General features: G+C 40.4%; 1 protein-coding gene across 1 annotated transcript in view; it reads left to right on the top strand.

The window, feature by feature from the left end:
- ptprda (protein tyrosine phosphatase receptor type Da) overlaps nt 1-27892 on the top strand; it is a 418772-nt gene that overhangs the window by 348153 nt on the left and 42727 nt on the right. Inside the window, exons 13-15 of the mRNA XM_085349629.1 lie at nt 19541-19729; nt 21653-21670; nt 23649-23759. Coding sequence (XP_085205755.1) covers nt 19541-19729; nt 21653-21670; nt 23649-23759 — 318 coding nt within the window. The remainder of the gene's footprint in view (nt 1-19540; nt 19730-21652; nt 21671-23648; nt 23760-27892) is intronic.

Here is a 27892-nt window from a genome sequence, read left to right on the forward strand (position 1 = left end):
GGCTGAAAAAAAAATAGAAAAATGGTGCCGAGCTTTTTCCACCTCTGCTTTGGTGCAAATATAAAGTTGTGCTCTTTCACGTTGCTTCTTGTAGATACGTGAAATATTGACTCTGTGAGGATTTAGCTGATAATCTGGAATTTAAAAAAATATAAAAAATATGTTGATTTCGCTTCAGTATACGCCCGCTGCTGTGGAATAACAGGAGTTTAATATACAGTGAGTTTGAGGATTGAGCACAGGTCATGAAACTAATAATAAATGAATACATTAATGATAAGTATGAGCAGTAGCACCAGTTGGACACATAACAGTCACAGCTTCATGTACTTGTGATAAATGTAATAAGACATTTTCCTTTATTGGTATTGCAGATTATAAGTACACACAGCGTGCCACGCACACGTGTTCAAGTTGCAAACGCTACTCAAAGACGAGCTGACTTGTGTTCGGTGCAAGGTGGAAATGTGCCGACACGCCGTATTGTAAAAGCGTAGTACTATATGAAGAGCTTGCGAGCGCACAGCGTTACCTCAAGAGTGTGCTATAAATGATTTAGAAGCCCAAAAAGCTTCCTACCTCCAAAAGTGCTCCGTACAGTACGGCACTGCTAGTTTCATTCCACACGACATAAACTTCAGCAGATTTTTTTCGAACGCTCGTCTGTCACCAAGATGAAAAATTTATTTCACTGGAGAAATACCGAAGTTACACACAAGTGTGTGATGCAGGCCTGGAGAGATAAATAAGCAAATAAAGATAAGTGCTACTGCACCAGGCCTAATACATATAAAGCGACTGTTCATGTAGTTCATTTAGGCTCCAATGGTCTGTGGAAACGACTGCAAAGCATCTGTTGTGGGAAGCTCGCCACAGGGGGCGATGCCTAATTCCATGAAGGAAAAGCACATTCTTGTAATTGCCGTGTTATGAGAAGAGGGGACTTGAGGTGACAAATACCAGGGGATATTAGTATTCCAATGGGCCTCCAACTTGATGGGAAGCGCCATTAGTAATGAACTTCCAAGCTTTAGAGAAGCGATTTGCATGAAAGGCGAACTCGGAAACGTAATGATGTTCCAAGTCAAATCCGCCAGGCCCCGGCATGAGGTGCGGCTTTACTTATTGCACTTTCTTTTCCTTTTCTTTTTTTTAGGGGGGGGGGGGGGGTTCTGTGTTTCGATTAACTGTGAGATGACCCGACTCATACGTGATTCATGTCTTTGAATTAGGGTCGTCTCGATTTTCTCCGTAATTGAGAATGACATGAAGAGATTGAAAAATGAAGAAGCAGCACATTTTGGGTGTAATGGCCGGCATACGATTTCAGTAAAAGCGATGTTTAATCTTCTCCATGAGCGTGGACATGCTCACGGCGAAGCGTCTACAACGAGTATACATCCTTAGACGGTTAACTGAAAGTAAACATGAAAAACACCTGAAAATGTAGACAAAACATCGCACGGTGTCTAGACGCTTTGCTAGCAGCACTTCCAGCAGAATGATGTGTACATTTGAGTGCTGCAGTTCATAATTCAGGCGTGATTAAGGATTTATATTTCATCCTCATACTCCCATTATGCTGTCAACAACCATTTCCTGTGCCCCGCACACAAGCAGGCAAACTTATGCAGCTGTGCACAACTTGACAGTGGGAGCGGAAAATGGGAAGCCGCTCTCCTGTGACGGAAAAATAGAATGCATCATTTCCATTTGTATGGAATGGTGCAGGGCTGTGTAGCTGAGACGGATCTTTCCACATGCAATGAAAGCGCCGCTACATGATCAGTGATTATTCATAGACAATGTATACTCCGGGCTCTTTGTCGTTGTTATGGGGGGGAAAGAAACAGTCTCCTCTCTTAATAAAAGACGCCAATACCTGCCTAATTGATATTCCAGGCTTTATACGCCGACATCCACAGCACGTGGGTCGACAGAAACCTGCCTGTGAAGCAAAAATGAGCAAATTTGGAGTCATAATAAGGATTAAAATGTACCTTAACACCTCCGCCTAAATGCCATTTTTCATTTGTATGCTCTTGCACCACTTCTAACAAGTGCAGAGTGCAAGATGAACAAAAACTGGTCTGCATGCTCAAATTGCTCGGGAAGATGAAAGCTGTGTCAGCTGTCTCGCCAGAGTAAGCGTAGCAGTCGGTAGAAAGCAAGTGACCATTGTAAAATTACCGTGTTTGTGATCAGTGGCTTGCAAAAAGAAAAAAGAAAAAAACAGGAGAGGAGGGGGAGCAGTAGCAGCTACCATGCAATTCTCTGGTTTACTGGCGGGAGCTCTATAGAAGGCGAGACCTGAGCTACCGCATGGAAACACTCAATTTTGTTAGGAAAGTACACTTTTCCTCCAAGGAAATGGTGCTGGGATGACATGCTGACTCGTTGTAAGAGTTTTTAAGTATGAAACTTATCCGAACACTTTTTCTGTTTTGTGTTTTTTCGCACAGTCAAAGCAGATTCATCCTTAGATTGTTAAACTCCTTTTCTTCGCAGTCTCTGGCTTTTCAGAGGCCACCAACATTTCATGCGGTTGCTAACTAGTCATTATATCTGCAGCATATTTTTTTTCCTCACAAACAGCTTTTCCTAGCAATGCTGGAAGCGTCACAGAGAGTCTATTATCATCATTAGATGTTTCATAAAATAGCCACATTGCTGGGGATTTGGCCTTGATGCTACTTCTCAACTTCGCTTCATCATACGTCACAAAAATGGAGCACGTAATGACAAGTTATTCGTTATTGTAATTAAAAAGATGGAGTTGACTGTCCTCGACGAAATTGATCTTCACGGGAAAGTAAAAGAGAAGGAGAAGAAGAAAAAAAAGATCATCCCTCAAACCCCTCTGTAACGTACCGCGTGGTTAATCACGAGAGCCGATCATTATCTGTATTGTATGCAGGATGATTTAAAACAAAAAGTGCTGCTTGCAAGATGGATGTTGGGACTTTTGCAGCCACGTAGCATGTGAGAAAACATCTGCTGGTGCCTTAGACGCTGTGTGACTGCACTCAGACCGTGATAGATAACTCTGCACGTGTTTCGGCTTTGTATTTATTTTAATAAAACGAAACTCGGCCACACAGATTAATAATTATTGATTCAGACAAATGAGGAATGCACATTTTGTGTTTGCTTCCTGGCCGTAGATGCCGCTGTCCTCCACATAGGCCTCGCAGCACCACCGGCCCGTAATAGGGTCACGATTGATTTTACTGTGTGAACAGTTTCCTCATTCAGTATCAGAGTACAGAGTGCACCATTTTTGTGCTGAATTTAATGCTGAGAACGGCCTCTGTGTCACAGCTGAAAACCTAAAAAATGTAAATCAAACTGGAATTTGCAGAAAAAGCTTCATATTGAAGATAAAACCCTGCATAGTCCTATCATCTACTTTTTCTACATTACATAGTCTGTAAATAACTCATTATTATGGCCACTATTATAAATATATATTTTATATACGCTCCTGTTGTGCTGTTGTCTCCTTTTTAATGATGTAACTCCAGAATTTTATTAAAAGAAATATGTATGAGTGCTTTTTATGACACTTTTTGTGTGTCAGCATTTGTCTGTTATTCAAACTTACATAATTTTTACTCAACATGTGAGGTCAGAATAAATGTAACTTCTCTATGCTTGCATAATAACGACAAAGGTCTTGTAATATGTTTATATGTTTTTCAGTTTTATGAGTAAAGAATTGATCCATCCAACACTTTTTACCCCTCTGCTGTAAAAGGTTGGTGGGGTATTGTTGTCACCCTGCCGGGGGCACAGGTTAAGCACCTACGTTTGTGAATGCAATAACTCGAGAACGAGGCATCGTAGGAGCTTCAAGTTGATACCATAGATGCATCTGCTAAAATTCTCAGATGAGTCTGAATCTCAGTGATCTCGACCTAAAAGTCAAAGGTCACGTTGTCTGAAAATCTCGATAACTTGAGAACAAGTTGACCTAGGATTTGGAAATTGATGCCACAGGTGTGTCTACCAGGAGGCTGAGGGGTAGAACAAAACAAATCGTTTCTGTTTCTTGCAACGCGAAAAACTTCAGTAGTAATGTACAATAAGCCCTTTGTTATCGGGGCTTTTCAAAATAAATAAATAAATGAATAATTTAAAAAAATCCCTGCAGCAAAATGTTGGATACATCAGGCTCCAAAAATATCAAATAGAGTTCTCAAACTTTATCAAATTGGTTTGATTTTGAATGCAATATAAATGAGAGGTATTGTAATGTAACCAGATCAAACAGCACTCAATGCTGACCTTTAATACTCACTTCTTTTTCAGGAATCCACATCAATTAGATGTTCTAGTGCAGTCTCCTATTTCTTATTTTAGATCTAATGTATTGCAATAAGAGACCTATGGTCGATCTCCAGTTTTAAACCTAATATAATATAACCTCATGCAACTTATAACATGACCTAAGACAGTGAGTTAAGGCAGACCTTCCCAAAGTGTGGGGCCCGCCCCCACGGGGCGCCCACAGAAACGCAAAGCAGGAGATGACGCATCGCTGAGTATGTTTCCAAACCAACTTCATTCTAAGCCAAAGACTAGAAAATATGGTGAAGCATATCTGCCCTTTGGTTTCACCTGCACAAGTGCTGAGGTAGGTCTCCCCTGCAGAATTGGTTTTCCCTTCGTTGGGAGCAGCGCTGGGCTCTCCAAATCACGGACAAATCCCACAGCTGTTTATGTTTTTAAACCCATTTTGCACAGACAGACATTTTTTGAAAAATGTATTGATAGCAATGTTGAATATTATTACACAGGAAAAAAAACAACTACATGTAAAATAATCACATCGTGACGCCTCTGCTTTTCTAAATGGAGGGACATTAAATGCGTGTGTATGTAAGCGTATAAAACCTGAAGATAGTCAGATTAACAGTATTTTGTCTCTATCATTCTGCAATTCATCTCATGTAAAAAATAATGTGGCGCACAGCGTGACGTGAGAAAAGGCACATACCTTTGATGATGCACAAAAAAACCCCTGGTGGAATCACCATTTTCGGTGATTCCAAACGCCGTTTACGTGTGGACGAAACAGCTGCGTTTTCAAAAGTACCCGTGTAGGTGTTAGTAAAAGAGTTAGTAGTTTATTTTATTACTACCTGTCATTTATTGCAGATTACTTGTATTTGCTTAATTGTTTACTAAATGTTTGAGGTGTGAAATAAACCGCAATGGAGCAAAATATGGGTGTGTGTGGTTGGAGGATGTGTGCGTGTATGTGCGTGCATGCGCGCGTGCACCCGGGGGCGCAACATTTTTCTTGTAAAACAAAGGGGGGCCCAGCAAAAAAAAGTTTGGGAACCACTGAGTTAAGGTAACTAGTGATGTGCGATACCACTGATTTCCTTTCCGATCCGATACCAAGTAATATTCAGGGTGGTATCGACGATACTGATCCGATACCGATACTTTGTACAAAACGGATTTTATTTATTGTATCTCAAATTATAGCGTCATAATGATTACAGGACATCAGAATACCTTCTTCTTATCACTTAATAATGCAGAGTTCATCATATAGAAATAAAAAAACTAAAGTTGTGTGCTATTTGAACACCTTGCCTGCCTGGAGGACTAAAGGACTCCGTGAGAGACTCTCACCCTAGCAGCACCTGTCCCTCTCCTCCTCTTCAGTTCGCCTCAACATACGCTCGTCATATTTTGTGATATGATTTACTCTGAGGTGTTTGACAAGGTTAGTGATGTTGCCACAACCATACATGCCAACCCTCCCGATTTTTCCGGGAGAATCCCACCTTTCTCCAGATTTTCCACCCGGACAACAAAGTTGAAAAACCATATTGCAGAATTCATAGCGCGGCCCAGCCAATTCCAGTTTCCAACAATGACGGCAGCGACTTAGTTTTAATATCACTCTTATTTCTCTTTCTGGGTCGCAAAAAAACTTTTAACATATTTTCAGGTGAGAATGTAGCTGTGTAAACTTCAAATATCTGAGCCGACCGACACATAGTCTTCAAACCCCCGCGGTCTTTCACCACTCGGGTTAAACATGATGTACAAGTCACTTTGATAACTTAAAAATGTTCTTGTTTGGCTTTTCCAGTGTTTTATTTGTTCGTGAGTAAATCGGTTTGGCTGAGATTAAAGTTATTAGATTAGATTAAATTAAATTAAACTTTATTATTCCCTCGGGAGGGTTCCTCCGGGGTTTTCACACAGCTGAATAAACGTCAAACAGAAAACTGATTAAACAGAAGAGTTTACGTCAGTGTCCGGTTATATTTTAGACAGCAAGGAGCAGACGGCAGAGTTTCACTCCACCGAGGGAGCTCGTGACGTACTACCCGGCTTTCTTTAGACCGCGAAGGCCGGTCCTCAGGTGGAAGCAGCCTCTGAATTTGGACACCCCCGCTGTTTCCGGGCCGGCCAATAATAACGGTGACATTTAACGTATTTTATCCGATAAATAAACCCTGTAAAATATATTTATCCGCCCAAACAGCCCTTTTGAATGTCTCCCTAATTCTGAGGTCTCAAGGTTGGCAAGTATGGCCACAACACCTCACTTTTTTTGCCACATTTATTGCAAACCACGGCTCAGCTGTTTGTGGAGGTAAAATACATCCGCACAATTACGCTCAGCCATTGTTGTGAGTGCGCACGCCAAGGGGCTGCGAGACATTTATACAGCCGTATTTCGCACATGACTATGAAAGGCGGAAGAGGAAGTAGTTCCTTTGAATGTAGGCAATCCGAATGTTATAGTTTCTTTCCACTGTGTTCCTGTTAATGATAAACTACAAATTTACTCTAAATTACTAAAATATCGATATTTTAATGTGAGAATCGATTCTAGAACATAAATGATTGGTATCGGAGGAATCGATATTTCAGGATCGATCCGCACATCACTAAAGGTAACAATTTAAGTCTTTGTGCGTTTCAGGCACATCTATAAAGGACTGGGGTTGAAATTATGTGTTTGGCTGTGAGGCAAATGCTAAAAAAGCTTTTTAATCTAACCCTTTTCATGATGGGCTTCCTTTGAATCTTCCTCCTATTTGGTGTGAGACTTGTTTGGGCATCGTGAGAGCATAATAATGCAGATAAAAAGCATGTCTCACAAGCTGTAGTCTGAGATTTGGCAACCGTGCTAAGACTCTTCAGTAGAAGTTTGTAAGGTTTAGCTTAAGCACCGAGCATAATACAAACTAGCATCTGACACCCTGCTTAGAGGGCATTCTGTTGAGGATGTTTACCATCTTATATGAATCTGTTAACATGCTAACGTTTCTTATATCATCTACATGTTTAGAGAAACATTTATGTCGACCATGAGATCAGATATTAATTCATACATTTTCAACGTCACTTCGCGAGCGCGATAAAATACAATCACTGTTTGTGCACATTACGTAATATCATTGACTGTGAGAAACCTCCGTTTTTCAGCTAATTAATTCTAGCATGACCTGTAGGCTAGCTTTTAAATGCAATATCTGTCATAATGAAACCCTAGGAAACACTTTATAGCTGTCTGCAGTAACTTAACTACCCCTATCAGCATGCATTGCACAGTGGCTGCTGCTACTTGCTGCTACTTGTGCTGCACACTGGGAAAAACAAGAGTTCTCTACTACCTCAAACACACAAGTTACCCAAAGGCCTGAAAGACAGGGTGCAGCTGGTATCGCTGCACTATATGGCAGAGCATAACGTATATTTAATCAGGAATACTCCTTTGGCTAGACTAGGAGGGACACAAGGTCATAAAATGAGGAGTGTGTAAGTCTGAGCCAGGTAGTCGAGGGGTGCTAATGTTAGCAGCTTTGATCTTAGCTGCACTCAAAAGTAATTTTCTACTAGATTAATTGGTCCTGCAGGGTCATCCTAAATGCATCTAATGATCTTGAGAAACTTCTCAAGCCATGTAAGGTTGCTTGCTAATTACAACCAAACAACTTTGGTGAAAAGTGATGCGTCAAGAATTAATTTTGTGCTGCTGCACCCTCCCCGTACATGTGTTATATTAAAAATAAATGCGGTGACTAATTCGAAGCAAAGGGGGATAAAACCTCATATTTTGGTCGTTGCCTGTTTCATCATCTTTGAGCGCACCTGTCAAATCTCAAAACTTAAAGCAATATAGCAATATCCGTGATAAAACGATGTCAGAACCCGCCTGCTGTGACACCCATCTCCCGCAGTCACTTTTGGAGGAGAATGCCTGTCTGCTAAATTTGAAAAGCCTGGTACAACCCCATTTTCCATTAGGGCTCTTTGAGAGCCAAGAGGTCCTCTCTGCAGGATGTTAGCAAGCATGAATAATCTCTATACCCCCCTCTCCTGCTAGTAAGCTTTTAGAAATATAAATTATTGAAATGGCTGGTGCTAGGTTTTTCCTTTCTCGGGAGGAAGTGAACTTGTATAAAAGTCAGCTTCCTCAGACATTTATACCACTCCTTTTATACTTCTCCCAGAGTGTTCGTCTGAGTCTACCGATACCACGGCATAACCCTTAAAGATAGCCTAGCCTTTGCTTCTCAATGTACAGTACACGAAGGTTAATGAAGCAACTCAGCGTCTCACGGTTTCGCCGTCTGTCTTTTTTTTGCTGCCTGGTAGGAAACCTCACCTAGTCGCCGATGCTCTCCTGAGCCCCTGCCAGCTTTGGCTTCTGGCTTTGGCCTTTATCAGCTGCCCCTGAACCGATAAGACGAATAAGGCAACGTTGTTTTATGATAAACGTTGATGCTTTATTAAACTTAAAGTTTCAAACATATAGTTATCCCAAGTGGGCGGCGAGAGGGTAAATATACAGTGACTAAGCCTGAGACATAAAAGCGGAACAGATGTCTGTGCTTCAAAGTGACAGGAGCGTTGGTGAGAATGGAGGCGTCTCTACGGAGAAGGTAGCGTGCGGTTGTTTATATATTCCCTTCCACGTCCTCTTTATTTGTGAATGCTTAATGCACTCAGGAGGATCAAATGAGGGTTGATGGACTGTTAAGAAAAAGCTAAAAAATAATAATAATAAAGGGAAAAAAAAGAAGAAGAGGCTTCCTAAGGTGCATCTCATGATGTTGAGAGGGACTAAATGACATCCATTTTGCCTTTGTGTTTGGCAAATAGCTGAAAGCGCTGTCAAATAGTTTGCTCCCTCCTCTGCTGATTACTAATAGTTGAAAAAAAATGTGGATGGAAGACATCCACAAGAATACTTCTTTTTTCTTTCTTCCTTTCCAACTAAATAAATGGGACACTGTTTTCTGGAGTAAATGGAATCATTGCTCAGGGTAACAACCAGCAAATGGAATATGCAAAGTAAAATCCTGAAGAGGGCGGGAGAAGGACATAAGCGGAGGCGGGAGACGCAAAAAGACTGATCGAGAGAGTCCTCGACGTAAAGCAAATTTAAAGCCCGGGATGAACTGGATCAAGACTGATGGAGCCGATAAACAGGGGCGAACGCAAAAGACGAAGAAAGACTTGATTGAAGGTAGAGCAGGTCTCAACCTCCCTCTCTACCTTGCCCCTAGGTGATCTTTACTCAGAACAGTACATCTGGCTGAGCTGACATGTAGTCTGTAAAGCAACAACGAAAAAAAAAAGAAGTGGGGGGGCATCTGAGTGTAAATGGAGCTTTGTGCTTGGTTTCCTGCCTGTCTTGCTGCTTGCCCAGCCAGGCCTGTAGAGAAAGGCCCCCTCTCCGCCCTTCCTGCTTCATCTCTCCTTTTCATCTCACTCTTTACCCATCCATTTTAGCGCTACCCCTAAGGGGCATCCGACACTAACACTGCCTCTCTGCTTTCATTCTCTTCCTCCCACTCCCTTCGCTTATGTTGTAAATGGAGGAATATCACAGCTAATCCGTCATGTTTATGAATGACATTGGGCCTACGGAGAGTTGGGTCGCCTTGCCAGAAGTGGCGTACATCTCTGTTGCATGCCCTCTGCTTGGCTGATCCAATCTGCCCCAGCAGCAGTGGCCATAAAAAAAAAAAAACAAAGTCTATGGGGGAAGGCAGGCTTGGAGGGACATTTTGTTGGGTCACTTTAAAGCTTTTTTTTTTAAAAAAGAAATCATTTTTCCACCCAATATTTTCTATCGAACTGTAAAAACCAAAGCTGTTCTCTCTGTGGACCTCACTTCGTGTCAGTGTAAACCTTCCAGCTGTGTTTTAAGGGCGTTGTGGACAAATTAATAACAATAATACTCTAATTTGATTGCTCAACATAATTTATTCTTAGAGGCTCAAGGCTGCGATGGTTTGGGCATGTGCAGAGGAGGACAGGAAGTTGGAGATGGAGCTGCCAGGCAGGAGGGAAAGAGAAAGACCACAGAGAAAATGTAGTGAATGAGGACGTGAAGAGGGTTGATGTGACAGAGGAAGAGATAGAGGCAGATGAGCCGCTGTGGCGACTCCTAAAGGGAGAGGCTGAAAGCTGAAACCTGGGTATTGTTTTTGTCAGGATTGCAAATGTGAAATATGTGTAATTTGGCTTTTGCATCATGTGATCTCACCTTCTTGCTGTTGATTTGGAGGAGCCAGTCCGTAGAAAGCTGACTAAAAGGCAAGACTTAAAGCGAGATGAGCTAAAACAAGTGACCTCAGGTAACAGATGATCAGCTCCGAGGCTAAAGATTAACTAAGATTATTCTGAACAGTGAATCATGCAAGCCTAATCTAGCTGGAGCTGGAAATGAGCATAATGAAATCCTTTAATGAAAGAAAAATGTTGACTTAAAAGTTTTACAACTATTTCTCCAAAGTCACTCTGAATGAGGAAATTGTTCACGTGTGAAGGCTTTCTCGTGGGGGTGGGGGGGAGGGGGTCGCCTGTGATTAATAGATCAACTCTACAATGCTTTCCTCATAATTTCAGGCATTAGGTGAGGATTTTTAATGACAAATAAGCAGCATTCAATTAATTACACAATCTCAAAGGGGATTTATGGAAGAAACAATCAGTGCGGGGCAAAAGGGGGAGAAGAAGCTATTTTTCACCGAGACAGACTGCCGTGAACCTCGGGTTAAGAGAGCTTTCTGCGCCTTCACCTTCCTCCTCCCATATTTCGTTCCAACATTCATCATCGCAGGAGTTTTAAAGAACACACAGGATAGTATTTCACAACCAATTCCCTTTTTTCACTGCTTTAGGCCACAGCGGGGAAATAAAAGTTTTAGTGGATAGTCGATGGTCCCTCGTTGTCCGCCCTGGGGTTTTAGCAGTTTTCTCAAAGAGACTGTATTTGTTCAGCAAATTACTGAACTACCTTTTAGAGGCACCAAGCTGGAGAGACTTAATGCCACTTTGTGTCAGAGTGGGAATGTTCCTCCTAAAACTCTATTACAGCAAATTGAAATTAGCGGTTTGAGCCAACTGTGGCACATTCGCGGTAATATTCATTAGCGCGCTCGGTACCTGTTGAATCAACTAATAAACTAGACTGAAGCATATTTTCCGGAGCCAAGCCAGGATTCCAAGGAGCTGTTTTTACCGCACAAAATGAAACATAAAGGAACAACTGCAGAAACACGTTTTGTTTTTGTTAAATTGACATTCCTCGTGCGGTTTTCTTCACCTCACATCAGATGATTCGTTAATGCCGAACACGAGGCTCTGGCACACATCGGGCGCATGCAGGTATACGTCCAAAACGAGAGGCACCACTCTCTGATCTTGAATGTTAAACGCGCAAATGTATCTTCATTTGAGATAAATGAGTCATGGGCTTTCATTGAAAACACGAACCCTCGGGCTCTTTGCTGGATACAAAAGGATTAGATCTCACATGCAGGTCCTGCACGGACGCATTTGAAAACCTGAAGTAGAAAGCAGCAACCCCTTGCCACTTAAGATTTTCCCATACGGCTGATCTAAGGCTTTTGGACGTACAGAAGTACGACCCCAGACTCTCATGTTTGAAAAGTCTCTTCCAGTCTAGACAATCATAAAGCTACGTGCTATGTTTTAAAACAATTTGAAGGTTGACTCAGAGTTCAGTAGCCTGAATCCTTTAAAGAGCAACACAGGAAGGAGAATTTCAGAATTATCCCCCTTCGACACAGCAGCATGTGCTCTATTAGACGCTAGTGCTGAGCATTTTGTTTTCCATTATTGGATTACTTAAGCAATATCTGCCCAATGCAGGTGCCAGGAGGCTTATTTGGAAAATCAGGCTCAAAGGAAGCTCTAGAGTGAAAAAAACCTAATCTTATTTAGCCTGGACAACATATGTGCCAAGCAGCACTGGGATGTATCAACGAGATAAATACTGGCTCTGAATTCTCTGAGGGCATTCGAGGAGAATTTAGACGTCTCGATTCGTAGTTTCTTAAGAATTGCGACGAAGCGCGCATCTATGTTTATACTCTGCGTGCTTTTCAGACTTGTTGCTTTAATAGCTGGACCTGCCACTCATGAATGTTACTTTATGCTCCCAGTGTCAGGGGTCATCGCTTTCACTTGCATCTCAACTATTCCAAGTATTCTACCCAAGGCAGTGCCAGCCCATTTATATGCTGAAAGCAATCTTAAGGCATTAGTGGAGTATTTATTTATTTTTTAACTCTGCAAAGCCTCAAAAATGTAAAAAATTGCCTGAAAATTCATTCAGTATTCATATATGAGCTTTAATTCATATCGTTTTTGCTACATGCAGCATTTTTGTGCAATTTATTGCTCACAGTTTAGCTTAAAAACATGCTTAAAAACATCAGGCTGATGTAGAAGTCTCAAAAACTCTCAAATATGATTCAGTTGGCGTTATAGGGTTAAATATTGTTTCATGCCACCTGCTAGCATGGCATCCTAAAGCAGAAAAATGATTTGAAGGAATATTTAAGAGGTTCTAAAGTAGGAAAACACCATCAAATGTCCTAGTTCAGTGATCAAAAATTGATTTGGGGACACGTTTCACCTCTGCCCAAAGTTAATGGGAAGAATGATGGATGGTGTGTTGAGCTAAGCAACTATGTCCAAGTTCAAGATTGAGGTTGTTCAACCAAGCTGCAGGTAGCTGATAAAGCAAAGGGTGGGCTCAGATTCAGAACCTGTCACTCTTTAGGAGCCGGATTGTAAAGTGCATCTTTTTTTTTTAACCACAGTATAAAGTGTACCTTGTAAATAGAGCAAGGAAATCAACTGCGATGCGGGTGAAAGTGGTGAAACATTAGAGCGGAGGGGAGGGAGAGAAGAATGGAACAGATGCCGTCATAGAATTGGCACAAAATGAAATTGCTGCCTTCTTTTGTTAATCAAGAGCTCTTACGTTTGGTTGAGTAATTTTGTTTGTGTGAAAACAAAAGCATAATTAACAGTTCCCTCTCCGTGCCAAAGGGAGAAAAAAATGAATATGTCAGTGGAACAGGAGCCGAACAGAACATTTTATTGACGGGGATTTAGGTCGTCTCTCGCAGCGTTTCTAGAGAAACGTGAACAAATCACACAGGTCACCGTTACGAAATCAACAACGTTGTTTTTTCATAAAACCTTGTTTTATTTTGCTTTCTTTAAACATCAAGAGCGTTAGCACAAATCACGTTTAGGCAAAAACAAAGTTAACCAAAATTTTAAAAAGATCCATAAACATATGAACAATCTCAAGCCTGCAGCGCTGGAGCAAGTCTGCCTCTTAATAATTATAGTTATTTGCTATTCATCCTTTTTTCATTTTACATACTTTATTTAAATTTCTCTGTCCTTTCTCCTAAACTGTGTACACAGAGTTCTTTTAGAAAACAGAGTCGAGGCAGGCTAATGTATTAGCAAAGTCGATTCCAAACAATGCTCTCGTATTGAGTAAAATCACTGTATGATTAATATGATTAGCACTCTAACCCTCCTAAATTCTCTGATCTTCTTTCTCACTTGTTTTGGATTTTGGAGCATTGAAACAGCTTTTTAATCAGTGTCCCTCAACTTCAAATTATATGCTATGGTGTGGTGGGAAAAATGGTTTGGGCTCAGACTGCTGAGAAAAATAAGCACTACTGTCACACTCAACATGGTTGATGTTTTGCGGCTTCTTTTCTTTTCTGCTAGTCTCATCTTGGGAGGGGTAGCGAGGATCAGATGGATTTCCTTAATTGGGCAAAAATCATCTTTAGGACGACGACAAGAAGTGGTGTAAATAGTTAAAGACGTCCACCTGAGCCAAATTCCTGCACGTTCATAATTGACAATCTTTTGCGAAGACGGGATACCAAAACACAGACTCCCGTGCTGCTGCCACAGCAAGTGACCTGTGACAGCCTCTTTGAGTGGATTGTATCCACTCAAATATGTCCAACAAATATACCTTATTATGTCCTCGGGGGATTTTCCCCGAAGAATAACCTCAACCACGAGGGTGAAAAGTCTTGTTCCGCTTGGGGAGAAAAGGGGTCGGACCAAATCCAATCCTTGTGCAGCAACCACAGAACTAAAGCCAGAATGTGACTGGAAAGGTTTATGTTTTTATGGCTTTACTTGGAAAGTCCGGTGCAACAAAGGCTTATTTTCTTCTCGGATTCCTTCATCGGGTATTTTTGGAGCCAGCTGTGATTTGCCAAATGTGATTTCAGTGTCACAAAAGAGCATCCATAACTCACGATATGGGGAATGTGTTTGTTTTTTTAAATTTACACTTCATTTCACAACCAATGTGTGCTACTTCTTGGTTATTTTTAGAACAGTGCATGACTATCAAGATTTACTACACATAAATTGTCAAACTTACTTTGCTTAAAGCTGCGAATCTGTTAACTTAACTAAATGTGATGCCAGGCAACACCGGCACACTGCAGCGTTGCTTTGTTAAAAAACCTGTGCTGTGTGCACAGCTTGACATTAACCGGATAAATGAAAGTGATAGCGAAGACACGGTTGAACGTCTGCTGATCCTGTGTAGGTGCTGAGCAGGAGAAACAAACAGGCTTTTCATTTTGATGTCTGAACCCAGTGTCACACAGCTGTCAACATGTAAGTGCGTGCCAAATTTAGGCAGTGTTTCTGGCCTCATGTGCAGGTCCCCATGCCTCACAAATGAATTCGTGTCCATAGATCTAACCACGTTAGTTTTCTAAGACACTGTAAACGTCGCCTTGTACAGCTACCTCGGTGTTGCATCAACTAAAGTACACTTGTGAGTAACTGATTGGCTAAACGGCGCCTCTGTCAGTTCAGACCACACCAAGTCTATTTAATTAAATCCTGAAAAAAAGGTTTTTTGTCACTCTGGTCACTAAATCTTTTAAGTTACAAGTGAAAAATGACAAAAAAAATTGAATTTATTGCTGTACTGAAGCAACACTTTAGAAACTTTAATGGCCCCTGTTGTCATACAAGGAAAATGTGATTTCACTTATGCTCGTATTCTGTATGAGTGATCAATAGATATAATCTGCTAATGGGGTGAGTTTATGTCCAATGGCCTTATGTCTTCTGCAGAAATCTGCTCACTGAGGTACTTTTTGAGCCAATGTCCTTTTTATACTCATCCAATACTTGGCAACACACACTCATATAGCCTGATAGCCTGGCAGTGGCTAATGTGTGCAAATTGTCATTGGGAGTCTTTTTATATCAAGCACCAGTGCTCAGCACTTCTTTAGAAGGTGACTTCAGCATTTCTCTCCCTTCCATCTCATTTAGTGTGTAGATCCATTGTTGAATATACAGTATGGGTCTGTAAAGCAGGAAGTGCCCTTGTCTTAGGGTGTCCTTGAGATTGCAGTCCGGAGCCAGGTAGAATAAGCGAGCGAGAAAAATTATGTAAAAACCATTCCGCTTTTTACCTGTTAATTTCACCCTTCAGGTTTGACTTTCATTTATTGCACAGAGCGGCTTAGCACTGTTTTCATGGCACCTAGGACATAATGTATTCACCCCAGCCTACACATTCAACAACAAATGCAAGCGCCCCAAACTTTTCCAGTTCCCCCCCTGTCAGGATGCACTTGAGACCTTTTAAGTGGCACTGAAACAGCTCCGTACTGACAATCTCTGCAAGTCGAAAAAACTGCAAACCACTTGGTCTCTGCTTGACTAATTATTTCAGTCTTTACCTCTAATGCCTTGTCAATAAACCACGTTCTTCAAAAATGTGCAACATGTGCGATTAAAGAGCAATTAATGTGATTTAATTTTGCTCTCTTAGCCTTATAAGGAGAACGCTGCAGCAGCGCTGTTGACATGAGTTGTTAATCACAGCAGCAGCTTCCAATTGTGTTCAATTTCCCCTTCCTTTATTTATTATCACAATGGTAATTCACTTCACTATGAAATAAATGAGGGTAGAGCTAAGAGTTACAAGCGGCTTGAGAATATGAATGTAGTTGCGTTTGTTGTATCTAAAGTTTGGGATCTGTGCGAGGAAAGTTTTCAGATAGCTCACTGTCGATGTCGTGACTTTGTGACCATTCTTGATGAGCGCGGGTTCACGAAGCAGCAGTAAATTACATTTCTGGTCAAAGTGGGAATACATGCACGAGGCCAGAACTATTTGTAACAAATCATTAATTTTGTCTGGACGCACACCGGCTGACTGCACTAAAAAATATGGTTTAGCGAAATGTAACGCTCATTTAGATAATATGGGTTTGGCAAAAGTGCACGTTGTTCACTTGACCCCACATTTTTTTTCCCCCTCACACAATTCTTCTGTGTGATGCTGTAGTTAATCAGTAGGCTGAATCAGGCGTACGGCTGTGATTCCTCATGATTTTGCAGAGTACACCACTTAGTTTAAAATGAAATGTCCCCTGCCCCTCTTTTGCAGTCCTTAAAGCTGCAGCACGAGAACAGTTCTAACAACTTACAGGATAGCTAAATTATGATCTCTTGAGCACTTTGTTTTAGAATACATTGCAATCTCGTGAGCGTTGCATTTTAATTCGCATGGATTGTCACATCTAATTACTATATTCAACACGCATCCCTGCTCATAGGCTTGCCTCTGGCTATTGTGTTTGATCAGGTATACTTTGGACTCACTGTAGAATCAACTAATTGTCTGTTCGACCTTGAACAGGCTGGAGGGAGCCTGGACAGGAGCTACCATGTACAATTAATTCATTTCCCCTCCCTTCGTGTCTTTCTTCATTTGAATGAGCAGCGCACTCTCTCACATTAAACTGCTCGTTCATTCCTTAATAGTTGTTAACCTAGAGCTTTTATTGGAGCTAAGTGATTGGGACCAAATGTGGCATAGACTTCAAGTACTGCACCTTTTTTGCAAAATCAATATATTAAACATATGTGACCATTCTTTACATTTTTATTTTGATGTTTTACCGAACTCACGCTGAATTACCAGTTTATATTTATGGGAATGACAACTGAGATTTGTATCGCATGTTTACATCTTCTAAACACTTCAGACTGAGTCAGTGTTTAATTTGTAGACCTGTTTTTTCTAAGGTGATATATGCTGATGGAAAATGTTAATAGTTCTTGAAGACTATTAAATGAACATTAAAAAACAATAGACTGAACATCAATCATTTAGCCACCCTCGGTGGGTTATGAATCATGGCAAAAACAAGTTCCCAAGGGAAAAAGAATAATATTTGAATAATTTCTAAGTACTTTATCCAAAAATCAGCCCTGTTCTTTTTCTTGTATACTTTTCTAGTATTTACAATGTTAATTAAATAAAGCCACTGTGTGACAGAGGCGATTTGATTAAGTGCTTGCTGTTTTTACGAGCATCTGTACTGTGCCAACAACAAGCAGACACAATGCCAGATAACTGCAAAAGTTTAACAAGAGTAAAGCCAGAGCATCTTTCATTACCTTAATGGAAGCTGGAAATGATAAAGATAACGTATGCTCTCGGCAGCCACAAAATTAAAACTACTGACAGGTTAAGTGAATAACCCTACGATGTAGCTTTCTGCTGGGAATCCTCGTTTCCTGGCATTTAGCTGCATGGTATGACACACAGCTTAACTATATACCAATTTCAGCATCACTCCCTGATGGCAGAGGCCTCCTGACAGCAGAACAAGGTGCTCAAGGTTTTGACCCAGCCTCCAAACGCCCCAGATCCCAATCCACACAAGCTTCGATGGGATATGCCAGAAAAGCCCAATTAACCCCCCACCTCCACCCAGAGAACCCAAAGCGTTTGGAGTCATTGTTCCAGTTCCAGAAACCAGATGCCACCCATGTCTGTGCCCTGACAAGATGTCCTGTATATCTAAAAGCACATATTGGCAAAGAAAACAACTTCTTTTAAAAGGAGTGAGTGCACTCCATAGGCTTGGAAATGATCAAAACCCTTTAAAAAGCCTATAGTTGTCCATTTTCAAAGATGCAGCAATCTTTACCTTACACATCAGTTCAGTCGGGGACACAGAGTTGCATTGGAAAACTTTTGCAGCACAGTCTGAAATCACTCATTTGCAATACTGTGTGTTTCTGAGAAGATTTATCCATGGCGGTGGCTTCTCATGCCAGATACCCAAAAGCATTGTTGGAAGGCAGCCATAATTGTCGTTTGGCTGTGCTGCAGACTATGGCATTTCAAAGCTGTTTCTAGTCTGATGTCGCCTCATGAAAATTTAATGAAGAAATAGTTTCCAAAAAGGTGCCGTTTACGAAAGCAACAGAAGACACTAGTTAGCAATATCGCAGCAGGGAAAGCAAAGCTTAAAGATGTACATAAACCTCATTGGCAGCAAGCAGGTCTTGTTTTGCAGGTTAAGACTTAGCCAACGTTGAAGAGTGGCAGATATTTTGCATATGGGGGATCTTGTGGTGTAGACAGTGTTTGAGTCTGCAGCCTCTCAGAGATCATCACTTGCTTCAAAGTGAAAATACTTCCTGTTGAGAGCTGTGAGCTTCAGACAAAACTGCTCTGGGCTTTGATTTTCTTTGTTTTGCTCAAAGAACATGGTTGGGGCAAAAGTGCAGCGTGAGTTATTTTCTTTCACTTCTCAAACGGCAGCAAGATGTTGCTCGCCCTTGTTCAATCAGAAAGTTGAGACGTGCGCGGGAACAAGACAGCTTTTACAACACGGCAAATCCACCTGCCATCACCAAAGGACATCGAAGCTCTGCTGCACGTGTAGCCACCGAAGCCCCATCCTTTCCCCCAGGAAAAGAAAGAGTGGCATTTATATGCTGTGGATGGATTACATTATTATCGCTCTCATATCTATTACTCTCAGGAGTCATTTAACCTAGCTTAAATTAGCTTAGCATAAAGACTCAAAACATATAATTGATTCCTATTTTTAATTTACCCCAAGCTACCTATTATAAAATTCTTTCCTTTTTCTTCATTTATTTCCTTAAACCAAGGTTTATTTACAGTAGCTGCCTGTTAACTTTTACGCTAAGCTAACTAGCTGCTAGCTTTAGCTTATTGTATCGTATTTGTCATTCAAAAATGCTGCTATATATACAAGCTATTTCTTTAAATGGTAAAGATTTTTTTCTTCTTTTATTTTCCAATTATCTCTTCCCCCTCCCTAGCACAAGGTTTGATGCTATGCTCAGTTCTGATATATGCCACAATGTCTGTATAACCTATTTGCAGAGGACCAGCTGCCCCCTGGTTTCCCCACCATAGACATGGGCCCACAGTTGAAAGTTGTGGAGCGAACACGCACTGCCACCATGCTCTGTGCTGCCAGCGGCAACCCAGACCCAGATATCTCTTGGTTCAAAGACTTCCTCCCTGTCAACACCAGCAACAACAATGGGCGCATTAAACAGCTCAGATCAGGTAGGTTTCCTCTGCTGAAAATCTAATTACCGGACAGGGAAGTCTTCTTTCTTGTTTTCTTCTATCTGATCTGCTCCCCCTATTGTATCCTCTGTTCTTTCATCCACTTCTTCCTCCCATAATTTAACTTCTCATTTGGCTTTTAATTTTGTAGGTAATGGCATTGTTTCTACTATTTCCTGTCCTCTACTTTCTGTACACCCTGGTGTGTTGTGTCCGTTTGTGTGTCTCCCTTTGTCTTCCAGTGTTGTCATGGGCTGTTGGGATTGTTCCCCCTCCCTCTGTGTTTGCTGGCTTCTGCCCCAACTTCTGCCCTCATTGCTCACTGCTGTGACTTTTTTACAATGAATTCTTTTGCTGTTTTCTGTTGATTTCCTTTCCACTGCATTGGTGCAGAATTTTTTAGAACCATTTTCTTCATGTTCTTATGTCTTTTCTTTTAACAATTAATATTCAACATTCGGCTTCATTCAGAATCTGCAACGGAGTGCGCATACTTTTAAAACAGGAAAACACGCTCCCTCCCCCCAAAAAATCAAATGAATGTACTTTTGTCTAAATTTTACTTTCCAAAAGGTATCTTAAACTAATTTGGGGTAGATATTTGCTGTTTTTAAGGCCTTTTACGTTTAAGAAATACATTTAATTTTGGAGACTATTCAGCCACAGTAGTGCGTAAAACTTCGTAAAGCTTTTCCCTCTCCCCTCAGCCCCTTGATTCATTGACTTTAGCAGTCCTTGCTTTAATGTTTAGATGCCAGCTTTGCTTTTTTTGCCTGTGACACACCCCAATATACTCATTATATATATATATATTTATTCAAGTTTGATTTTAATATCGCAATATAGAACTTATACATACATATAGCCTGCAACTTTATTTAGCAGCTAATATCAGCGCATTAACCTAACTACTTAAATTTTAAGTCTTGTGTGTTTGACCCCCTGTCTTCACAGATTTCACAGCTGTTCTTTGTTAAATCATCGTGTTAACCTTACCTCTTTGCCTACTTGTTTTCAACAGAACTGTGTAGCATTAATCCTTTTTGCTAACGTGCAACTCAGAGTTTATAAAGCATTAACAAAACCTTGTTAACTAAACTTACCTAAAGAATATAATCATATTCTTATGCTGTCTTTCTTCTCTCTATATTTTTAAATCTACAGAATCCTTTGGTAAGTGCTTAGCTCTAAAGCGCACATCACCTCCACTAATTTTCATGTTCCAACAACTATTAAAATGCATGGCATGCATTTTACTAACAGATAGTTTAGTCTCAGGGCTACTACTAGAGGCACATACACTCTCCCCTCACCCCACGGTGTCCTGTCACTACCAGCTGTAGCGTCACCCAATCTGGCGGTTATCCAAAGTTTAGCTTAGCATTGTCATATACTGACCTGGATAATGATCTGTCCTCACATGTTTGTAACTCACTTACTGACCCACCGCTTACTCACTTAATCTTTTAACACCAGCACATCTTAGGCATGGAAATTTAAAGAACCTTTAGAGAGGTGACCAGCTCTTCTTAGCTCAGGTCAAGCAAAGGGATCACACTTTTTTTTCTTTAAGTATCTCTGCTCTCAATCTTACACACCACAAAGTCCTGAAAGTCTTTCCCTTCAGTAGATGGTCTTCAGAAGCCATTGCCACTTCCAAAATGGCACCTCCCCGTGGTACACCAATGTGTCTCTCTGACCAGTGATTTTTCTATGATGAATCCTGTCTTTCTTTGCCAGTAGAGTACAGAAAAAAAAGTTCTTATTCTCTTTCTCTCTCCTTTCTCTTTTCCTGTAGTACCTTTATTTACGTACCCTGTTAAATCTAATTTGATTCTTCTTCCAAAGCCCCCAGCCTCTATCTACACGTACTAATGCTTCTTCTTTCTAATCTTATTTGCATTCATATTATCCACCCAGGTGGTACACCAATAAGAGGTAAGAGTGCTGAACTGACGTTCACAGAATGAAAATAATACAAATTCATTCTTGCTGTCAATCCATCCATTCACTTGAATCACCTCCATTTCTGTCCTGTTTACCAAGACCGAATCCCATTTCATTCATATGGACCTTCCTTCTTATTTGTCCTGTTTCGTTGACTACGTTCGTATTTCATTTTTCTGTCTACGCTTTATTTACTCTTTATGTTCTCGTTTTAAGAGCCCGTTTAGCTCAGTTGCGATATGCTTGCCCTGGCTCGAATAAGCATATCCAATGACAATTATTTTTTTGAACTCTATTTTTTTACGTTTCATTTTTGTTTTCTTTTTGGCCATAGCGAATCATGTGTCCCTCTTTTTGTCCAACTAAAACAACCAAGCATTTTTCCCCCTTAGCTGTTCTTGTTCAGCACTAAAAATATGCACAGATGCTGTGGAATCACGCAGGCATGCTGACGACAACATTGCCTCTCCTCTGCTTTTTTCTCCCAAAGAATTCTTTCTATCTTTGCAAACTATTTTTTTTCCATTTCTTCTATTTGCTTTCCTCTCCTGTACCTCTACAAAAAAGCCCAAACAACCACTTTTTTGATAAAGTTTCTACGGTGCTTTTTTTCTCTTTCACCTATTTTTCTTACTTTTCTTGGGTTTGGAGACTATTTTACTTTTTGACTTTTTTTCTTCAGGGTTTGGGAAGGCAAACAAGTAGAGTCTGGCGAGGACCCGATTGGCTCATTTTTGCCGTGTGACATGGAGCCGGAGAGTTGTTGATGCATAAAGCCATTTTTCCCTGGGTCATGTGACACCACACTGCTGATCCCATTGGTGGATTTTTATGGGTGTCTTTTGTAGCTTTCACAAGCTAAAGCAGTGGCTGGTTACCTTCTTGTCGGCTCAGGCCGGTATTTTGAATTTTGTCTTCTAATACAATTGCATTTTATTTTTCAGCTAAGGGTTGTCAGAAGGTTGTAAGTTGTGTCGACATACATTTCTTCGCTAAGATTTGCATGTCAAAACTTTTGTTACAGAGGGTTATATGGTGCTTTTGCCTTGCATAATACGTTCAATTACATTTTTTCCAGATGTCTCAGCAGCATTTTTCAATTTTTTGGTACGAGCTGCATTTTTTTTGAAAAGTCACTTCACTTAAATGAAGTCCCAAATTATTCTGCAGGCAGAATAATACACCTGATTTGTGATTGAATATGCTAAAGTTCATACCTAAAATTCTTTTGTTCAATTGTCTTCCCTTGTTATGCTGCTTTCTTATACTGTAAACCTCTTTTGTTTGATCCATGTTTCCCTGAAGTAGTATCACTCATCCCCATATTGACCAGTCCAGTGATATGTTGTACATTGACGGGCTTGCCCCTATTTTTCAAAGTGACATTTTTTTTTCCATTGGCGTTAGGATGAGTGTCTTGTTAGAGCCTATAGGTAAAAAAGCTTCTCTTCTTTTTTTTTTTAAGAGATGATTAGGAGGGTAAATATATTAGCGACTGAGTTTGGTGTTATTTTTCTTTTTTTTTCCCTTTGGATTTGGTTGACGATGTGTTTTTTTTTCCTTTCTTTTCTCGTGTTGCTACTTTAGGCTTCTTGAAGGAAACTATTTGCATCGCAGTGTTTTGCCTCACTTACAGTGCGATTGCACAGTCTCGATTTCCCCTCAGCCAGTGGATCAGGCTGTGACAATAAATGATCGAATATAATTTATATAGTTTATAAACATTTTATTCATACATTTAATTGGATATCGATCAATTATAAGGTTCATTTCACTGATCTACTGATGCTTAGAAGGACAAAGAAATCTAGAAGTGAAGGGTGCTGACGTTGACCTCCATGAGGTCAAACGAGCCCGTTGCTTTTTTGTTTGTTTTTTTTGTTTGGTTCTTTTTTGCTTGTGAACTTGATGCTGACGACATAGCTTTAACCAAATATACTTTGCTACCCCGTTTGCTATTCCCAACCAGGAGCCCTCCAGATAGAGCAGAGCGAAGAGTCTGACCAGGGGAAGTATGAATGCGTGGCGACCAACAACGATGGAACCCGCTACTCTGCCCCAGCAAACCTATATGTCAGAGGTAGGAAGCGCGCGTTAAGCACCACCAGCATGCTTCTGTCAAACATTACATTAACTTTCTCTTTACGATTCAAGAGGAATTTTTAAAATTAGCCAATAAAGTCTGCAGGGGCCACATCGTGTGACTCTATTGTAAGTATGCTTGATTTGTTAAGTTTAGGTTTTGGTATTGGTTTGGTCTTTTTGTTTTTGCACTTGACTTACCTGCACTGATTTGAACCTAAAGTGCTCTTTTACATGTTTCTGGCCCTTTTCTCTCGATTATCCTGAATCTAACACTGCTTGCTGTTTTTATCTACTAATTGCTTTTGAAACCTAACTGTTGGAGGCGGATGTCCTCCCTCCCCTCCATCAGCCCTGACTTTTTTTTTCCCAGCAGTAAACAGCTCCTTTTTCTACCCACTGGTCAACAATGGAAGGACACCTTTAATCCCATTACCTTTGCTGCTGACGATGAATATGTTAAACCACCAAATTCGAGAGTTTAAACTGGAATATAATATTTCATTATGTAACAGTTGTGAATTTTGTTATCCTGCAATAAAGATGAAATTAGCTGACAAAAGAAAACAGTCACAGCTGCACAGCCTCTGAAATATAAAGCTCATTGGTCTTCTTACTTACTTCTTATTGCACTTAGTATGCAAAGCTTTTTTTCCTTTTATATACAAAACCCACTGTTTTTGCTCCAGTAATCTAGAAACTTTCCATATATATATATATATATATATATATATATTAGGGGTGCAACGATACACAAAATTCACGGTTCGGTTCAGTTCGATACTTTGGTGTCACGGTTTGATATTTTTTCGATACAAAAAAAAATGTTCATGCCTTTTTAATTTGTCATTTATTAAAATTATAAATATATATTTTAACACAAAAGTACAGTTTTTAAATTTAACCCTAACCCTTGTGCGTGTTGTTTTTTAGCTCGTCATATTGCAGCCACAGAAATTCTTTTGTCCATGAAACCATAAAGCTGCACTTTCTTTTTGCCTTATAGTCTGATTTGTCATAACTTCTCCGTTTTGTGGTAAGTTTTTCTTTGGCTGTCACTTCTTCACCCTGACCTGTCTTATTTGGCTCAGCAGAACTAAAATATATATCTGTCTGTGAAGGTTCTCAATCATCCAGGTCATCGTAGTGAAATATATATCCTGCCGCACTCACATAAGCTCAGCGATTCTCTGCGCGATCAACCTCTCACATGTTTAAGCTGCGGGAGATTTCACTTGTCATGTTTGCATAGTAAGCTAACAATTAATAAGACGATGTCAGAGGAATTGGTGCACAAATTATCATCACTCACAGATCAGTGCTGTCGCTCTCTATACACAGTTCGCGCGATTGCAAAGTGAAAGCAAAAAAACAAGCGCAAATTCAAACACGATTTCAATATGTCACATATTGACAGTGGCTCACCCAATGACATAATTACCCAGCTACATTTCTGAAAGAATGCAAAAGCATTGACATATATTTTTCCTTCCTACAATAGCCCGACAGGCAGGGCAGAGATAGCCCCAGGACGTCGGGCTAGCGATATTGCGAGCCCTGTATCTGATTGAGGAATCACTCATCTTTGGAAAAGAGAGTTTATTACAGAGAAATGTCTCTTTCCAAAATAAAAGCTATACTATCCGCTTCTTCTGGGCTATATTCTCAGCAGCATATTAAACATATCAGGTCTCCATAAGGAGAATCCTGTGCTAACAGCTGTCTAAATGACTCGGCTAAAGTTAGTAGCATGCATGCTTGTTGTTTTTGTCTTTGCACTAGGATGATGTCGGTGTAAATGTGCAGTCATATTCGTTGTGTTCCCACTAGTGCTTTCAGGTTAATCTCGTTGAAATAACCTTAACGCCACAACACGGCAAATCTCCGTTAACGAGCTACCCTATACAGAGGGGCTAGACGGCCAACACGTTAACGAGCTAACTGCGCTAACACACTAGCTCCCACCCATGTAATTGAGCATTGCATGGCACATCCAACATACTGTTTTACTTTAGTCCATGACTCGCTTACCTTCAGGGTCATACGTCACATGAAAACCAAAATAATTCCAAACGCCAGATCTGAATGAGGGTGGGGAGGTCCACTTCTGTCTCGCTAGCTTGCCCTGCGCTCTTCCTTCTGACCATCCTGTCTGTGTTGAGTGCTCAGTGAATCTGCGTTCGACTACTCCGCCTAGGCTGCACTCTCGAGCCTAGGCGGAGTAGTCAAATGCAGATTCACTGAGCGCTCAACACAGACAGCATCGTCAGAAGGAAAGTTGATAAAATAAATTACAAATTTTGTATTGTTCTTTTTTTTTTCTCCCCTTTGGTTTTCTTTCTTTCTCTCCCCCTCTTTCTTTCATTCTTTCCCCCTGTCCTATCCCACAGTCATGTCTGTCCCATTTGCAACTGAAAATAAAATAAATTCATAATTATAATAAAGGTCAATCAAATGGACCAATATGATGATCCACTTAAAATAAATCCTCTTGGCATCTTTCTTGGCCTCAAGACAACAATTCTGATGGCTATAGATCCAAACGGGACACAAAAAAAAAAAATTGAAAAAAAAAAAATTGAAAAAAAAAATTGAAAAAAATTGTATTGTTCGATACATATGCGTACCGAACCGAAAGCACTGTATCGAACGGTTCAATATCGATACGAATATCGTTGCACCCCTAATATATATATATATATATATATATATATATATATATATATATATATATATATATATATATACAGTGCTCTTTAGTCCTATGGGTAGCATTCATTAATTATAGTTTCAAAGTATTTTTTTATAATCAACTTACATTAATATTTACTATATTTGAAGCTAACCACATGACTTGAGCAGACGATATGTTTTTTTCTTCTTATTTAGGAGGATTGAAATTAGACAGGTTAAGACTTTGCTTGGTAACATTGGTGCTCTTGGGTGCAAGCAGCTTCCTGTGCCCTCCAAACAGAAGGTCCTTCTAATTGTTCAAGTAGCATCTGAACACCTAAAACATGGCCTTTTTACTCTCTGTGTTTCCCTTGTTTTTCTCCTTTCCTTATTTCATTTTGTTCTGCATCAAATTCCCCACATCCCTCAGAGCTGCGAGAAGGTTGGTGTGTTTTTTACTTTTTGAACACAACAGAAACAAGTGTTTTTATTTTATTTATTTTTAGCTACATTTTAGAGACGTTTAAAATGAAAAAAACTGATGTATTACTTTAGCCTTTTTTTTTTTCTTTTTTTTGCTCCTTTGAATATTATTTTTCTCTGCTGTACGTTCAGTGTCCATGTTCCCATTGAGAATGCCTCTGGTCCTTGCTTGACTGTCCAATAGGTGGTGCATGTTTTGCATCTTGAGGTGGGGTTTTAGGAATGATATTTGCATCTGTCCGACGGTCTATTTGCATGGTCACCTGTTAATGTTTGGACTAGCCACCCCTTTCCCCCAGCTCCTACCCTGTCAGTGTTCCTGCTTGGTTTCTCTGATAACTAACAGCACAGCAGGGGAATAGGGTAAGGTGGTTAAAAACAAGAAAGAAAAGAACGGAGCTAAATGACAAACAGCATTAGGAAGCTCGCTGTCTTTCATTTATCGGTGCTTAGAACTAAAACCACCTCCATTCACGTGGATGTCAAATGTTTCTCTGCATACAAGAGTTTAAGCCTTAGTCTACACAAAAACTTCCCTCTAACAGAAGTCTGTCACAGATAAGAGCATCTTTAACCGAAATCCACCTCTTGTTGTAATTGGAACCAAAGGCAGGCATCAAGCTCTAAAAACAATCCTGCCGTTAGAGATGATCCACTTCCTCAGATGAGGATGTTTCTGCGCAGGAAGTCATGAAAGAATGATGTATTTAGAGCGTTATCCACAAGACTTGACAAATGTAATGATATTCAAATGAGCAGGATAATATTATGTCTGTGGGGAGCGTGATCCAATTGGATATTAATTAAATATTGAGTGAGAGAAACGTTGTGTTTAATAATGCAAGCAGTTCCCCTAGATTTCCTGTCTGGAGAGCTGCTGCCTGTTCAACAGAATGGGCTCTGTGAATTAGTAGCAGGCAGCTGCAAGAGCACGTCTGAGTTCTAGTCAAATATAGCACAAGTAACTAGCTTAGA

Source organism: Diplotaxodon limnothrissa, linkage group LG3 (assembly GCF_057381915.1).
Source record: "Diplotaxodon limnothrissa isolate DT_005_m linkage group LG3, D_limnothrissa_male_GT1.1, whole genome shotgun sequence".
NCBI classification, from domain to species: domain Eukaryota; kingdom Metazoa; phylum Chordata; class Actinopteri; order Cichliformes; family Cichlidae; genus Diplotaxodon; species Diplotaxodon limnothrissa.